We start from the raw sequence: 17721 nt of genomic DNA on the forward strand, positions 1-17721 counted from the left end.
AGACAACAATTTGTAAAATGTGCAACTTCACTTTTATGCTGATGATACTGTAGTTTATTGTTGTGCCTCATCTCTCACAAAAGCTTTCCAGAACTTGAAGAGTGCTTTTTATACTGTTTATACTTTTTATACTGTTCAACATACCTTTTGAAGTTTTTGAAGCTTATATTCAATACTTACAAAACTAAAATTATGGTGTTTTCTAAAGCAAAAAAATATATCTCTGAACCTTTCACCTATTACTATTCAGGGCAATGAGATTGAGACTGTAACATCATATATATATCTTGGAATTTTAATTGATGACGGACTCTCTTTTTTAAATTGCATGTTTACCAACTTACAAAAAATTTGAAGTTGCGATTTTATTTTATGAATAAGGCCTGTTTTTCTTTTGAAGCCAGAAGGAGGCTAGTATCAGCTACATTTATGCCTTTACTAGACTATGGGGATATTTTATATATGAATGCTTCTGCTCAGTGTTTGAGATCAATTGATACCCTTTACCATGGCGCATTGAGATTTATTTTAAACTGCAAAACACTTACGCACCAAAGCCATTTTGGGTTTACTGCCATTTTATTTGGTCATTTTTATTGTTCAGACTTATGGTCGGGTCACCCATAAAGTTACATATTGCAGCTAACGTCAAATGCATATGGTGGTCTGATATGGTGTATTGATGTATTTGATACCATTCCACTAACTCCGCTCCAGCCGTTACCACAAGCCCATCCTTCCCAATTAAGTTGCCACCAACCTTCTGTGGTGAGTACAGACAAATAACATTTTTTTCTAAAAGAGTGTAGGATCCAGTGAAAGGAACTATTAGTGCAACTGTTGAACCGTATAGCCATAAACACTGGCTTATTGTACACTAACACTTGGCCTCTGTTTGTAGATCTGCAGCCAGATCGAGATAATAACTTCCTGATCTGTATTCCTGCCAGAGCAATACATCTCCTGTTCTGGGATCAGCTGGTTGTGGTTATAGTCTGGATAGAAGCAGATAGTTGACGAACCAATCATATAGCAAGTACGCTATGGCCCTACAAACACAAAAATGTAAATCTGGACCTCGAAGCCAGTTCTACTTCTGATTTTCATCCTTCCCCTCTAATCAAGAATTGATTTAGAACTGGGACAGCAGGTGGGTGCAATTCATTATCAGGTAGAGCAGAAAACCAGCAGTACTCTGGACCTTCTGAATGAGACATGAGGCCCCCTAAATGCAACAGTCAGATTTTGGGGGATTTCTAAATAATGCTAATTTAACCATTCTCCTATTTTTTTTAATGCAATTTGTACTGCTACTGTACAGTGGTATATATAAAAATAAAAGCTTATTCCAAATTCAACTAATACCCCCACCTCTGTGTCATGGTTTAAAAAAAAATCTCATGTGTCTGTACATCCCGGGACAGTCCCCTATCTCAGCCCCTTTTTAGGTTTCCCAACTTTTCGTTCTACATAAAAAGTCTAAGAGTGTAGACCAAATGACAACCGCAGAATGTCATTACACTTTTTGGAGTTTAATAACAGATGTCTATTTCCATTCATCAAATGGTGCGAAGAACCCTTAAAGTCTTAAAGTCTAAACTCTTAACCCTTAAAGTCTAAACTCTTAACCCTTAAAGTCTGACATTCGGGGGTCTCTATTTTTTTTACTTTACCTCCTATGTGTGCACAAACTTCCATGACATTTTTTTATGGGCCTAATAGTAAAGACGTCATTTAATGGTGTTTTTTACTTATTTACTTTTAAGTTGGCATGACCACAACCAGTCATGATGTTTTCATCTTATTGTCAAACAAATCACTTAAAAAAGTAGGCGACCTGCGCATGTTTATCCACTCCAAAACAGTTCCAGCATCCAAACAGTGCACAGTGATTTAATAAGTTGAAAACATCATGATTGGTTGTGTTCATGCCAAGTTAAAAGGTAATAAATAAAAAATACTGTTAAATCACGTCTTTCCGTCTTTTTTTTTATGAATGCGCAAGCGAGTGCACACAGGAGGTCCGGTCAAAAGAATAGAGACCCCTGAATGTCACGGTATCAATCACACACACTGATATTTGACATTTGCTTTAGATTTAGCTTCGTTCTCACTTTATGAGTTTCTCTTTAGAGGGAGCTAGGTTAAAGTAACAATTCTAGCAATGTCAGACTCTTCTATAGTTTTTAGGAGATCTAAAAAACAGACAATCCCTTTTCCCTCCTCAAATAACTAGCGTTATACTAAGAAAATGGAATTCATTAAGTAGGCAGGGACCTACTGGCACAAATTAGATTTGCTTATCATACATCTTCTTCGCAAATTGAGTAAATGTGATTCTAAAATGTAACTTGACTTTATTTCCTTATAGTGATGAACTACTAAAAAGTTTTCCAACTAAGGTTTTTCTCCTGGCGAATGATGCACTTCATATCCAAGAATATACTTTATTGAAAAAGGTTTAAAAACTGCAGTAAAACAAGCTATTGAGAGAATAGAGTATGAGAAAAGTTAAGTTTGTCAGAATGTTGCACATTTGAAAGCAAAGACAAGATCAATATCTGAATGTTTAGCTAGGTAGAATAACAGTCAGGCAGAAAGAGAAAGCAAACACACTACTGTGACATTCAAGTCAGATCAGAGCTGAAATTACATCTGGTAGAAAAATATAAACATTTGCAGAAGTACAGTCAGAAAATAGCAATCACATTTGTATTTTATTTATTTTTATGTGAGCACCACAAACTTGATATTATGCAGAGGTAAATTTAAAAAGTTCCCAAAAATTACTAAAACTTCCCAGAAATCCTGTTGTATCACCTCAACCAATGGTCAAGGCTTCCAATAGCTTGGTTTTAAAGATTATTTTGCTACCTCTGGCTAGCTTTTAATCTTTAATCTCTAATATACCCCCAAAACCCACAAATATGTGTACACTATTTACATATATTGATGGCTTTTAGTTATCTTTAGATACATTCACCAATGATTTGTGTTTTGTTTAGCAAATGTCTTTACTGGTCTCACTAAGTTCAAGTTCTGTATGTCTACACACACACGTCATTTGGAGTGTAGCGCTTGTATGGGAGACCATTCATTGACATTATCTCTGCTGTTCCTCTCTGGTTGCTGGTGCATCTTCAGTCACCTGGTCTGTCCATGTTCATGCTCTTTGTTCCTTTGATCTGACATTCCTTCTGGGACCAGCTAGGAACAGAGACATCAGAAAGATCATCATACACTCAAACTCATAGAAATAAAGTTCCTAGAATGGACATTCCCATTCAAGTCAATGTTCTTGGTCATTCTATGTATATGGTCGCAATCACAGCTCCTCATAGGATGATATTGCCAATCATTTGAATCCCTCCAAGGAATAATGTTTTACCTGGAATTCTCCTGCTAATTACTGGTCTTGGGTTTCCCACTGTGAAGACAAATTTACGACGTCAAATATCCCAGGGTGGAAATGTGACAGTTAGTTTGAATCCTGTTCATCACTCTCTGCTTCACACTATCTGCTAAACCCAGATTCTAACATAACCTGTCACATGTCCACCCAGTGACATGCATATTCGTGATTTTCAATGAAACATTGCATTATTTCCTCTATATTAAGTTATCTTTGACCAGAGGGGTGATGTTACTGACCTTTCTGCTGGAGGTTTGCGATACCAATGCTGGAGCCACTGTTGCTGGCTGAGTACTGAGGACCTGTGGATGACATCATAATGAAACATTACATCAGTCTTCACATAGAAACATCATGTTTTCACAGAGGGGCAGCTGTAGGAGTCATGAGGGGGGTGACGTACAGTAGAGGGGATTCAGTACAAAAGACTCACATCTGCAGACCTGTGTCTCACTTCAGCAAACCAAACACACCCTTCTTTGTTTCATGCAGTGCATCAATACACTATATAGCAACTGTAGACCAAAACAGGCATAGCATACTGTAGCCTACAATACGTTTATTTTACTAGATGTTACTATGTACCCAGAGTTCTTCAGACCTCATGGACAAGAGTCAATAAAGACATGTGTGTCTGTGAGGTACGTACCTGAGACCACTCTCGTAACTTTGGTGACCTTGGGCTCTCCCTCGATGACTCGAGTGACCTTGGTGAACTTTGGCTCACCTTCAATGACCCTGGTCACCTAGTAATCATAATCATGTATTAGATTTATGTAATGCTTTTCCCGATTGCTAAAAGTGATTTGGTGGGTACATGGCTGGGTACAACAGTTGAAACATGGGTTGTTACATTGGTGTTACCTTGGTGATGGTAGGCTCTCCCTCAATCACCCTTGTCACCTTGGTGATGATAGGCTCTCCCTCAATCACCCTTGTCACCTTGGTGATGCTAGGCTCTCCCTCAATCACCCTTGTCACCTTGGTGATGGTAGGCTCTCCCCCAATCACCCTTGTCACCTTGGTGATGGTAGGGTCCCTTTCAATAACCCTAGTCACATGGGTCACATCAGGAACTTTAGAAAGAGAGAGAGGACAACAAGTTTAGCAACTGGAATAAACAACAACAAAAGCGTAATTGAAGAACATGAAGTTTGAAGGGCACACTAGTGAGATCTGAAGGATCGAATTAACTTAGAAACTCTAGACTCCACAAACTACAGACATGTAGTGTGTCAGTGGTTCCTCTACTCCTTCTTTAATAGAGATGACAGTTTATAGGTTTTATCAAATTAGACTGAATGGCAATATTTCACAGACTCTAAAAGGATTCATATGACTGGAATATTTTACATAATCAAAGGAATTGTGGATATGTGCTTTGCGGATACTTTCCAGGTAAAGGCTTTCTCCATGACATCAGTTTTCCCCTTAGAATTGCAACTACACTACCGGTCAAAAGTTTTAGAACAGCTACTCATTCAAGGGTTTTTCCTTGTTTTTACTATTTTCTGCACTGTAGAATAATAGTGAAGACATCAAAACTATGAAATAACACATATGAAAATCATGTAGTAACCAAAAAAGTGTTAAACAAATCCAAATATATTTTATATTTGAGATTCTTCAAAGTAGCCAGCCTTTGCCTTGATGACAGCTTTGCACACTCTTTGCATTCTCTCAACCAGCTTCATGAGGTAGTCACCTGGAATGCATTTCAATTAACTGGTCATCTGTTTCACCTGTCCTTATGATTGTCTCCACCCCTTCCAGGTGTTGCTGATTTTCCCCAGTGTATTTATCCCTGTGTTTCCTGTCTCTCTGTGTTTCCTGTCTCTGGTTTCAAGTTAACCAGCGGTTTTTCCCCATACTCCTGCTTTTGCTGTTCTCCTTTTCCTAGTCCTCCCGATTTTGACCCTTGCTTGTTCTGGACTCTGTACCCACCTGCCTGACCATTCTGCCTGCCTTGACCACGAGCCTTTCTGTCACTCTGTATCGCCTGGACTCGGATCTGGTTTTGATATTTTGCCTGCCCACGACCATTCTCTTGCCTTACCCTATTGGATTAATACATATTGTAAGACTCCAACCATCTGCTTCCTGTGCATGCATCTGGGTCTCGCCTTGTGTCATGATAGTACTTTCTTATGAGTTCATTTGTGGAATTTCTTCCTTCTTAATGCATTTGAGCCAATCAGTTATGTTGTGACAAGGGAGGGGGTATACAGAAGATAGCCCTATTTGGTAAAAGACCAAGTCCACATTATGGCAAAAACAGCTCAAATAAGCAAAGAGAAACAACAGTCAATATGGAAAATTTCTAGAACTTTTCTTCAAATGCAGTCGCAAAAACCATCAAGCGCTATGATGAAACTGGCTTTCATGAGGACCGCCACAGGAATGGAAGACCCAGAGTTACCTCTGTTGCAGAGGATAAGTTCATTAGAGTTACCAGCCTCAGAAATTGCAGCCCAAATAAATGCATCACAGAGTTCAAGTAACAGACACATCTCAACATCAACTGTTCAGAGGAGACTGTGTCCATCAGGCCTTCATGGTCGAATTGCTGCAAAGAAACCACTACTAAAGGACACCAATAAGAAGAAGAGACTTGCTTTGGCCAAGAAACACAAGCAATGGACATTAGATCGGTGGAAATGTGTCCTTTGGTCTGATGAGTCCAAATAGGAGATTTTTGTTTCCAACCGCCGTGTCTATGTGAGACACAGAGTAGGTGAACAGATGATCTCCGCATGTGTATTTCCCACCGTGAAGCATGGAGGAGGAGGTGTTATGGTCTGGGGGTGCTTTTCTGGTGACACTGTCAGTTATTTATTTAGAATTCAAGGCACACTTAACCAACATGGTTATCACAGCATTCTACAGCAATATACCATCCCATCTGGTTTGGGCTTAATGGGACTATCATTTGTTTTTCAACAAGACAGTGACCCAACACACCTACAGGCTGTGTAATGCCAAGAGTGTGCAAAGCTGTCATCAAGGCAAAGGGTGGCTATTTGAAGAATCTCAAATATAACACTTTTTGATTACTACATGACTCCATATGTGTTATTTCATAGTTTTTAATGTCTTCACTATTATTCTACAATGTAGAAAATAGTAAAAATAAAGAATAACCTTTGAATGAGTAGGTGTTCTAAAACTTTGGACCGGTAGTGTATCTCTTTCAGAATCTTGACTAGAGATAATTGTATAAACAGTTAACTTGAACTTCTGTGCATATTTCTCTTTGAAGTCAGGAATTAACCACACAAATCAAAGGTCAGGATTAAGCCCAATAAAGAAGGGTTATTTTACCCAGAACAGATAAAAACCTTCCCAGGTGTCTGCTACGATGGCAAGTATTTTATTGTTGCTGTCTGTACTGTAATTATCTGAACAGACATAATGGTTTTTCCTCTTGGACGTGGGTCATGAATTTCATTGAAGGCCGATATCCTCCCTATCTGAACTGTGCCAACTATTCTATCAACTCTTGTAGCACAATGTCTTCAAGTCATTCCAAGACTAAATGTGAAATATCATTTACAATTATATACACTGAGTGTACAAAACATTACATGACATAGACTAACCTGGTGAATCCAGGTGAAATATATGATCCCTTAATGATGTCACTTGTTAAATTCACTTCAATCAGTGTAGATGAAGGGGAGGAGACAAGTTAAAGAAGCATTTTTAAGTCTTGAGGCAATTGAGACATGAATTGTGCATGTGTGCCATTCAGATGGTGAATGGGCAAGACAAAATATGATATGGTATTAGGTGCCAGGCGCACCAGTTTGAGTGTGTCAAGAACTGCAATGCTGCTGGGTTTTTCATGGTCAACAGTTTCCCATGTGTATCAAGAATGGTCCACCACCCAAAGGACCTCCAGCCAACTTGATTTAACTGAAACATTGGAGTCACCATGGGCCAGCATCCCTATTGAACGCTTTCGACACCTTGTTGAGTTCATGCACTTACGAATTGAGGCTGTTCTGAGGGAAAAAGGGGGTGCAACTCAATATTAGGAAGGTGTTTCTAATGCTTTGTACACTCAGCGTATTACACAAAGCTAAGATTTATGCATGAAGAATGTTGCTTCGATCTGTAACTTACCTGACTCAATGATGCGTGTGATGATCGTCCTCTCTAGAAGAAACAGAAGACACACAGCAGTTACTCACTGGACAACAACAAAGTTACAAATAAATGTAATTTCAATGCAAAAAGGTACAGCGGACATGTAAGACTTGAACAGATATAGTTGAACTCACTCATGAATGTGAGGGGGATTTCCTTATAGCTGTATCCTGACACGAACTGCGAATGAATGGAAAGAAGGATTAGAGGCTGTAAACCATATTATTGTAGGTCTGTGTACACATCGTTCTGCTCAACTCCAATGCAGAGGGCAACAATGAACCTTCAGATGCACTGCTTGGGTTTTGTGAAGGCAGGAGAAATGCCTTCCTCTATTATGTGGTGGGTACTGTATTTGCTCAAGGCTTTACATGACGTCTTGTCATCTTAAGGTAATTTTGTAACAAACACTTAAAGGTTAATCTCATCTTGTTAGCTCAGGGTTCTCTGGCATTGTAGTCATTTTCCTAATCATAATAACCTGTCTGGCCTTGTTCAGTACTGTAAGTAATGCTGTGGCACGATAGTCATGTGGGTGTGGCCTATTGTCCTGGTTCATTATATGGGCGTGGTCTGTTCCTTTATGTGGGTGTGGCCTGGTACTGTACCTTGATCTCCATGTACTTGATGAGTCTTCTCAGCAGCCCAAGCAGGTCAGAGTTTCCAGCAGGCAGCTCTACAGGACATTAGAGTACAGGGTGTTAGACATACTGGTAACACTTTATACTAGGGTTCATACAGCACAGTACAGGGTGTTAGACATACTGGTAACACTTTATACTAGGGTTCATACAGCACAGTACAGGGTGTTAGACATACTGGTAACACTTTATACTAGGGTTCATACAGCACAGGGTGTTAAACATACTGGTAACACTTTATACTAGGGTTCATACAGCACAGGGTGTTAAACATACTGGTAACACTTTATACTAGGATACATACAACACAGTACAGGGTGTTAGACATACTGGTAACACTTTATACTAGGGTTCATACAGCACAGTACAGTACAGGGTGTTAGACATACTGGTAACACTTTATACTAGGGTACATACAACACAGCACAGTACAGTACAGGGTGTTAGACATACTGGTAACACTTTATACTAGGGTTCATACAGCACAGGGTGTTAAACATACTGGTAACACTTTATACTAGGGTTCATACAGCACAGGGTGTTAAACATACTGGTAACACTTTATACTAGGCTACATACAACACAGTACAGGGTGTTAGACATACTGGTAACACTTTATACTAGGGCACATACACCACAGCACAGTATAGGATGTTAGCCATACTGGTAACACTTTATACTAGGGTACATACAACACAGTACAGGGTGTTAGACATACTGGTAACACTTTATACTAGGGTTCATACAGCACAGTACAGTACAGGATGTTAGACATACTGGTAACACTTTATACTAGGGTTCATACAGCACAGGGTGTTAAACATACTGGTAACACTTTATACTAGGGTTCATACAGCACAGTGCAGGGTGTTAGACATACTGGTAACACTTTATACTAGGGTTCATACAGCACAGTACAGGGTGTTAGACATACTGGTAACACTTTATACTAGGCTACATACACCACAGTACAGTTACAGGGTGTTCAACATACTGGTAACACTTTATACTAGGGTACATACACCACAGTACAGTACAGGATGTTAGACATACTGTTAACACTTTATACTAGGGTTCATACAGCACAGTACAGGGTGTTAGACATACTGGTAACACTTTATACTAGGGTTCATACAGCACAGTACAGGGTGTTAGACATACTGGTAACACTTTATACTAGGGTACATACAACACAGTACAGGGTGTTAGACATACTGGTAACACTTTATACTAGGGTTCATGCAGCACAGTACAGGGTGTTAGACATAATGGTAACACTTTATACTAGGGTTCATACACCACAGTAAAGTTACAGGGTGTTAGACATTCTGGTAACACTTTATACTAGGGTACATACAACACAGTACAGGGTGTTAGACATACTGGTAACACTTTATACTAGGGTTCATACAGCACAGTACAGTACAGGGTGTTAGACATACTGGTAACACTTTATACTAGGGTTCATACACCACAGTACAGTTACAGGGTGTTAGACATACTGGTAACACTTTATACTAGGATACATACAACACAGTACAGGGTGTTAGACATACTGGTAACACTTTATACTAGGGTTCATGCAGCACAGTACAGGGTGTTAGACATAATGGTAACACTTTATACTAGGGTTCATACACCACAGTAAAGTTACAGGGTGTTAGACATTCTGGTAACACTTTATACTAGGGTACATACAACACAGTACAGGGTGTTAGACATACTGGTAACACTTTATACTAGGGTTCATACAGCACAGTACAGTACAGGGTGTTAGACATACTGGTAACACTTTATACTAGGCTACATACACCACAGTACAGGGTGTTAGACATACTGGTAACACTTTATACTAGGGTACATACAGCACAGGGTGTTAGACATACTGGTAACACTTTATACTAGGGTTCATACAGTACAGTACCGGGTGTTAGACATACTGGTAACACTTTATACTAGGGTTCATGCAGCACAGTACAGGGTGTTAGACATACTGGTAACACTTTATACTAGGGTTCATACAGCACAGGGTGTTACCCTGGCAGTTACCTCTACATACATACATTAGCATACATACAGCACAGGGTGTTAGATGTACTGAACCATTCAGCACTGCTAACTATGTGTATTATATCAATAAATGATTCACTGCACAGTGCGTCTCTCAACACATGACAATATAATCAGGGTATAATCAGTTTCTCCAACAGAGGAGATGGCAGTCTGAGACGTTTGAGTCAGTCTTACCACCAGGGTAGAGGAGGGTTTTGACAAAGTGAATGACTCCATTAGTGGCCATGATATCGTGTTCAGGGACCTCAATAGTGTTCACTCTGATTGTGTTGTTAGCCTGGAGGAGAGGAGTAGAGAGGATTAAGATCCAAACACTGATGAGCTGATGAGTACAAGCTGGCAATGCACCATATGTTTCTCATTTAGGTTGGCATTGATGACATTATATACAGAACATTTGCAACAGTTGTGGTGTTGTGGTGTGATCATAACATACAGGAACTCAAGTCCTTTTGTTCACCTGACCTAGAATTCCTTACAATCTCTCAATTCTCTTCGATTATGATGACAGTCGTGTATATCCCCCCCAAGTAGACACCTCGACGGCCCTGAAAGAACTTCATTTGACTCTATGTAAACCACATATCCTGAGGCTGCATTTATTGTAGCTGGAGATTTTAACAAGGCTAATCTGAAAACAAGGCTCCCTAAATTATATCAGCATATCGAATGTGACGGCAAAATTCTGAATCATTGTTACTCTAACTTCTGCGATGCATACAAAGCCCTCTCTCGTCCTCCTTTTGGCAATCTGACCATGACTCCATTTTGTTGCTCCCAGCCTGCAGACAGAAACTAAAACAGGAAATGCCTTGCTCAGGTCTGTTCAACGCTGGTCCGACCAATCTGATTCCACGCTTCAAGACTGCTTCGATCACGTGGACTGGGATATGTTCCGGATAGCGTCGGACAACAACATTGATGTACAGTATATGCTGATTCGGTGAGCAAGTTTATTAGCAAGTGCATCAGTGATGTTGTACCCACGGCAACTGTTAAAACCTTCCCCAACCAGAAACCGTGGATTGATGGCAGCATTTGCGCAAAACTGAAAGCGTGAACCACTGCTTTTAATCAGGGCAAGGCGACTGGAAACATGACCGAATACAAACAGTGTAGCTATTCCCTCCGCAAGGCATTCAAACAAGCGTCAGTATAGAGACAAAGTAGAGTCGCAATTCAACGGCTCAAACACGAGAGGTATGTGGTAGGGTCTACAGTCAATCACGGACTACAAAAAGAAAACCAGCCCGGTCGCGGACCCCGATGTCTTGCTCCCAGACAAACTAAACATCTTCTTTGCTCGCTTTGAGGACAATACAGTGCCACCGATACGGCCGGCTACCAAATCCCGCGGGCTCTCCTTCACCGCAGCCAATGTGAGTAAAACATTTAAACGTGTTAACCCTCGCAAGGCTGCCGGCCCAGATGGCATCACTAGCCGCGTCCTCAGAGCATGTGCAAACCAGCTGGCTGGTGTGTTTACGGACATATTCAATCAATCCCTATCCCAGCCTGATGTTCCCACATGCTTCAAGAGGGCCACCATTGTTCCTGTTCCCAAGAAAGCTAAGGTAACTGAGCTAAACGACTATCGCCCTGTAGCACTCACTTCCGTCATCATGAAGTGCTTTGAGAGACTAGTCAAGGATCATATCACCTCCACCCTACCTGACACCCTAGACCCACTCCAATTTGCTTACCGCACCAATAGGTCCACAGACGCAATCGCAATCACACTGCACACTGCCCTAATCCATCTGGACAAGAGGAATACCTATGTAAGAATGCTGTTCATCGAATACAGCTCAGCATTTAACACCATAGTACCCTCCAAACTCGTCATTAAGCTCGAGACCCTGGGTCTCGACACCGCCCTGTGCAACTGGGTCCTGGATTTCCTGACGGGCCACCCCCAGGTGGTGAGGGTAGGAAACAACATCTCCACCCCACTGATCCTCAACACTGGGGCCCCACAAGGGTGCATTCTCAGCCCTCTCCTGTACTCTCTGTTCACCCATGACTGCGTGGCCATGCACGCCTCCAAATCAATCATCAAGTTTGCAGACGACACTACAGTGGTAGACTTGATTATAGAAGTTGGATTAGCTAACACAACGTGTCATTGGAACACAGGAGTGATGGTTGCTGATAATGGGCCTCTGTACGGCTATATACGTAGATATTCCATTAAAAATCTGCAGTTTCCAGCTACAATAGTCATTTACAACATTAATAATGTCTACACTGTATTTCTGATCAATTTGATGTTATTTTAATAAACAAAAAATGTGCTTTTCTTTCAAAAACAAGGACATTTCTAAGTGAGCCCAACTTATGAACGGTAGTGTACATTTTTTAGTAACTTGGTGGTAGTTTTAAATTCATCAGTTAATAATTTTTCTGCCATGTAGCAGTGTAGCTAACTACTGGAACTAAACTCAACTTTTTTTTGCAAAAATAAGATATGGGTGAAGTTTGACCCCAAAGTGATATGTTCTTGCAGTTTGTAGTCTACGACATTTCAGATTTACATACTGTATGATCATTTATCACAAAGTAATTTGGATATAGTGAACAACATTTTCAAAGTAACTGTAGTTAAGTGAACTATATTTTTTAAGGGTATCTTTAGTGTAGCTTAACTTTTTCCAGTGTGAAGTAATTGGTAGCAATGGAATGCAACTGTCTGTTGTTAGAAGTAAAACGTAATCTAAACTAAATCATGAATAGTCTGCACTACAAACATCCAGGGACTTCACATGGCTTTATGGTTTATTTCAATAAATTATTTTTTTGAATGATCTTAGAATATGACCCTAAGGACATGCTGCAATCAAACTTAAAAGCTAAGTATAAAATTAACCCAAGGTCAAAACAGTAAATATCAAAGGTCAATGCAAGCCTTTGTGAAATCCTAAATCCTGTCAGCATGCTGAATTATGTTTGTGAAGTTGTTTCCGGGGAAGTTAATCCAATAAATACGTTTTGGTTTCTTATTCATCAGATGACCATTATTTCAGATGTCCTCTTTTTCCACGTTGAACTGTTATATATATATATATATATATATATATATATATACGTTTTCGAATAAGTAATATTTAGTCATAATTCCTACATTGAACGTTGGTTTACATTGTTGATGACAAAGGATTGCGGATGTTAGTAATACTGAGTGGATCTGGAGGAGAGGCTCTTGATTCACTGTAAAAACATTGTACAATCTCTTCAGGGTCTGTCTGATAATAGCTTTTTTCCCGGCTTTTCATACACACGTACATTGGAAAATGCCATGATTTCTTATATTTACAGTCTTGTTGAATGTTGAGAGATTTGGACTCACATGCAGCACTCGGAGGTTATTGCCCTGCAGAGACTTGAGAAGGTTGGTCACCCCAGTCTCCAGACCTCCACCGATGAACACTCCATTACTGAAGTGGTAGAGCAGGATGGTACGCAGGGCATTCATATTACCTGGCCAGGACAGACAGGACTTTAGACGGAAGACTACAGTACCATAGAACGTGTCGTACATACAACCACTAAGTCTTATGGATGTTCCTTTGACATTACAACCTTTAGGAGAAAGCTAGTAGCTATGGTAGCTATGGTTAAGGTCAGCAGTTTTTCCTGACCATCATGATGTGGCCTGACAAGAAAAACCTCTGGCTATGATTTTTTTTAGAGAGACTGACACAGACTATGAAGGATGGAGAAAATGATGGAGAGAGTGACAGAGAGACAGAGAGAGAGACAAACCAACCTCTGAGCAGAGCCAGGTCGCTGTCTCTGACGCCAGTGAAGGCCTCATCACTGGGAGCGAACAGAGTGTATTCTCCTTCCTGTTTGAGCAGGTCAGTCAGACCAGCCATCTCCATCAATGACAGGAAGATCCTGCAACCAAAACAACATTAAGGAAACAGTTACCTGCCACTCATGACAACCACTATAGACATTGTATAACCGGTAACCGGTGCCAGTGTGATAGCTTAGCATGTAGCGCTGCCTCCCTAAACTCGTCTCTGACCGGGCTTGACCAGGGTTCTCTACCTCGCCAACACACGTGATCGCCAGCTTGACAATGTACAAACCGATTGACCTATAGAACAGGATCCTCTTCAGTGATGAGATCCTATGTATTATTTAGATAATAAGATAACTTGCAAGAGGTGGACATGATTTAGAAAGAAGTTGGCCCACATGTCTGTATAAACTGTTTTCCCAGCTTGCTCCCAGGTCTGTATGAAATTGATTGAACTCTGTCTGACTAGTGAACTCTCTCTGACTCTCTGGCTGTTTGGTTAGCTAAAGAACATCCTTTCTCGAGTAGGGAGTGGGACAAGGTTGTCCAACACTGTTTAATTTACAGTATATTCGTGAATTGGCTGCAAAATCAGAACAATCTTTGTCTGTCCCTTGATCAAAATCCTTCCACTAGTCTGGTCTCAGATCTGTATGAGCTTGAGCTAACTTCTCTGACTATTTCATTTGCTGAAGCACATATAGATCTGGGACCAGGCTAAAGCACACAGAGTCTATATGTGCCCAAGCAGCTTACTTGAATCCTCCGTTGTCAGTGAGGATCTGGAACATGGTGGTCTCAGCTGGCTTCATCAGAGTCTTCATCAGGTGGAGGGCTCCGTTACTGCCCTCCTTGCTGCCACGCACCAGGCAGGAGTTCTCTATGCACACAGCCTACAGACAGACAGGACAGGTTAAAGAACCACTAGTGAAAACTCTACTTTTTTTGTTGTTGAAAACTGTTTTTCTGGGTTTTATCCTAATAATGTAACTCTAGTCCTAATATCCTAATTCTAGCAAAATGATTACATATTTGGGCATTTTGGTATGCTAGCATAAGCACCTAACTAGTTAGCTAGCCAGATAGTTAGCTAGCTAGGCTAATGGTTTCTCCAGTCACCTGACTTCTGTTTTGAGCATCTTTAAAACTGAAATTTGAGTTGGAACATCTGACACACCCCCCCCCCCCCCCCCCCCCCCCCCCCCACACACACACACAGACTCACTGTGCGGTAGATGAAGACTCTGAGGAACTTCCCGGCAATGGTCTCCAGGCGCTGTCCATTGTACAGCTGTCCCAGAGTAATCTTCTCCTTCAGGATGTGGTTCTCCAGAATCATCTTCAGAAAGCTCTGGTCAATGGCCATCACCTCATCTGGAAGACAAGATATTTCAAATAGATACATTGTAAGAGATCAAAATATGACATTAAATATGTTTGTAAACAATAACTTTTTAGAAACTATCCCCAATTCTGCAAAAATGGAGATACAAGGTTTTCCCAGGTCGCAGACGATAAAAAAGTATATAGGCTAATGATGCAGTCTGGTGGTCTAGTCAGTCATTGTAAAATGTCAACCTTATTTTCCAGGAAATCAGATTGATCAGCCACATTGTAACAGTGTCTGTGTCCCAAATGGCTCCTTATTTCCTTATTCCCATAGGGCTCCGGTCAAAAGTAGTGCACTATATAGGGAATAGGGTCCCATTTGGGACACAGCCAGGGACTGTTCCAGGCTGCATTACCCTGGGTACTGATGTCCTGTGGAAGAAGAGCTGCCTCTCCCCACACATTTTGAGGTTCCTATGTTCCTATGCGGTGTGTGTGTGTGTCTGGTTTGCATGGCAAAAAGCTCCAGCTATAAATCATTCCAGCACTCTTCCCTCGGTGACCCGTATATAGTAAGTCTAGTATATGAAGCTTACTAGTGAGTCAGCATGACAGCAAGACTAATGTCACAGTTTGGAGCTCAGTGTGCATTACCCACCTGTTGAGAGGAGAGAAACAGAAAGAAGGAGAGGAGTGATAAAGTAGTGACAGAGGAGTTAGAGAGAGGAAGAGGGAGACAGAGAGAGGAGCTAGAGAGAGGAAGAGGGAGACAGAGAGAGGAGCTAGAGAGAGGAAGAGGGGGACAGAGAGGAGCTAGAGAGAGGAAGAGGGGGACAGAGAGAGGAGCTAGAGAGAGGAAGAGGGGGACAGATAGAGGAGCTAGAGAGAGGAAGAGGGGGACAGAGAGAGGAGCTAGCGAGATGAAGAGGGGGACAGAGAGAGGAGCTAGAGAGAGGAAGAGGGGGACAGAGAGAGGAGCTAGAGAGAGGAATAGGGGGACAGAGAGAGGATCTAGAGAGAGGAAGAGGGGGACAGAGAGAGGAGTTAGAGAGAGGAAGAGGGGGACAGAGAGAGGAGCTAGTGTGTTACTCACAGTGACAACAGAATTGAGCGGGGCCAGTGGTGTGTTACTCACCAGTGAAGACAGAATTGAGCGGGGCCAGTAGTGTGTTAATCACCAGTGAAGACAGAATTGAGCCGGGCCATGATGTGTAATCACAGTGACAACAGAATTGAGCGGGGCCAGTGGTGTGTTACTCACCAGTGAAGACAGAGTTGAGCGGGGCCAGTAGTGTGTTACTCACCAGTGAAGACAGAATTGAGCGGGGCCAGTGATGTGTTACTCACCAGTGAAGACAGAATTGAGCGGGGCCAGTAGTGTGTTACTCACCAGTGAAGACAGAATTGAGCGGGGCCAGTGATGTGTTACTCACCAGTGAAGACAGAATTGAGCGGGGCCAGTAGTGTGTTACTCACCAGTGAAGACAGAATTGAGCGGGGCCAGTGGTGTGTTACTCACCAGTGAAGACAGAATTGAGCGGGGCCAGTAGTGTGTTACTCACCAGTGAAGACAGAATTGAGCGGGGCCAGTAGTGTGTTACTCACCAGTGAAGACAGAATTGAGCGGGGCCAGTAGTGTGTTACTCACCAGTGAAGACAGAATTGAGCGGGGCCAGTAGTGTGTTACTCACCAGTGAAGACAGAATTGAGCGGGGCCAGTAGTGTGTTACTCACCAGTGAAGACAGAATTGAGCGGGGCCAGTGATGTGTTACTCACCAGTGAAGACAGAATTGAGCGGGGCCAGTAGTGTGTTACTCACCAGTGAAGACAGAATTGAGCGGGGCCAGTGGTGTGTTACTCACCAGTGAAGACAGAATTGAGCGGGGCCAGTAGTGTGTTACTCACCAGTGAAGACAGAATTGAGCGGGGCCAGTAGTGTGTTACTCACCAGTGGAGACAGAATTGAGCGGGGCCAGTAGTGTGTTACTCACCAGTGAAGACAGAATTGAGCGGGGCCAGTAGTGTGTATTCTGCCTTGGCTTCCATGGCTGTAGACAGACCCAGCTCTGACACCATGTCACTGAAGGTGGACTGGGAAGGGGTGAGCAGCTCCATCACCTGCTTGGCTTAGAGGACACAGACAACACCATTAAAAGCTTTTCTAACACTGAAAGATCAACACTTCTACACTTATTCAGAGTTTTAAGATTTTATCTTAGTCTTGGTGTTATTGTGTCATTGTTTCCATCTATTTTCCTATGTGTATGGTTGACTTGTATACTAGTGTAACAGCAAAGAGGTGTTGCAAATA

The 17721-nt window shown here is 41.6% G+C and overlaps 1 protein-coding gene across 2 annotated transcripts in view; it reads right to left on the bottom strand.

The window, feature by feature from the left end:
- Positions 1 to 1516: 1516 nt before the first annotated feature.
- LOC139385949 (periostin-like) overlaps positions 1517 to 17721 on the bottom strand; it is a 43111-nt gene continuing 26906 nt past the window's right edge. The window contains exons 9-23 of one of the 2 annotated variants that reach the window (XR_011628993.1): positions 17402 to 17536; positions 15306 to 15454; positions 14837 to 14973; positions 14042 to 14172; positions 13622 to 13752; positions 10450 to 10552; positions 8170 to 8237; positions 7696 to 7741; positions 7538 to 7570; positions 4277 to 4488; positions 4062 to 4158; positions 3652 to 3714; positions 3389 to 3427; positions 2620 to 3207; positions 2434 to 2561 (exon numbers count right to left, since the gene is read on the bottom strand). Coding sequence is in view for 1 of the 2 variants with exons in the window: in XM_071131258.1 (XP_070987359.1) it covers positions 3164 to 3207; positions 3389 to 3427; positions 3652 to 3714; positions 4062 to 4158; positions 4277 to 4488; positions 7538 to 7570; positions 7696 to 7741; positions 8170 to 8237; positions 10450 to 10552; positions 13622 to 13752; positions 14042 to 14172; positions 14837 to 14973; positions 15306 to 15454; positions 17402 to 17536 (1388 nt within the window). In the remaining variant the exon portion in view is untranslated. Of the gene's footprint in view, positions 3208 to 3388; positions 3428 to 3651; positions 3715 to 4061; positions 4159 to 4276; positions 4489 to 7537; positions 7571 to 7695; positions 7742 to 8169; positions 8238 to 10449; positions 10553 to 13621; positions 13753 to 14041; positions 14173 to 14836; positions 14974 to 15305; positions 15455 to 17401; positions 17537 to 17721 lie in introns of both variants that reach the window. The other variant, XM_071131258.1, reaches the window with a different exon arrangement.

The sequence above is a fragment of the Oncorhynchus clarkii genome, chromosome 27 (assembly GCF_045791955.1).
Source record: "Oncorhynchus clarkii lewisi isolate Uvic-CL-2024 chromosome 27, UVic_Ocla_1.0, whole genome shotgun sequence".
NCBI lineage: Eukaryota > Metazoa > Chordata > Actinopteri > Salmoniformes > Salmonidae > Oncorhynchus > Oncorhynchus clarkii.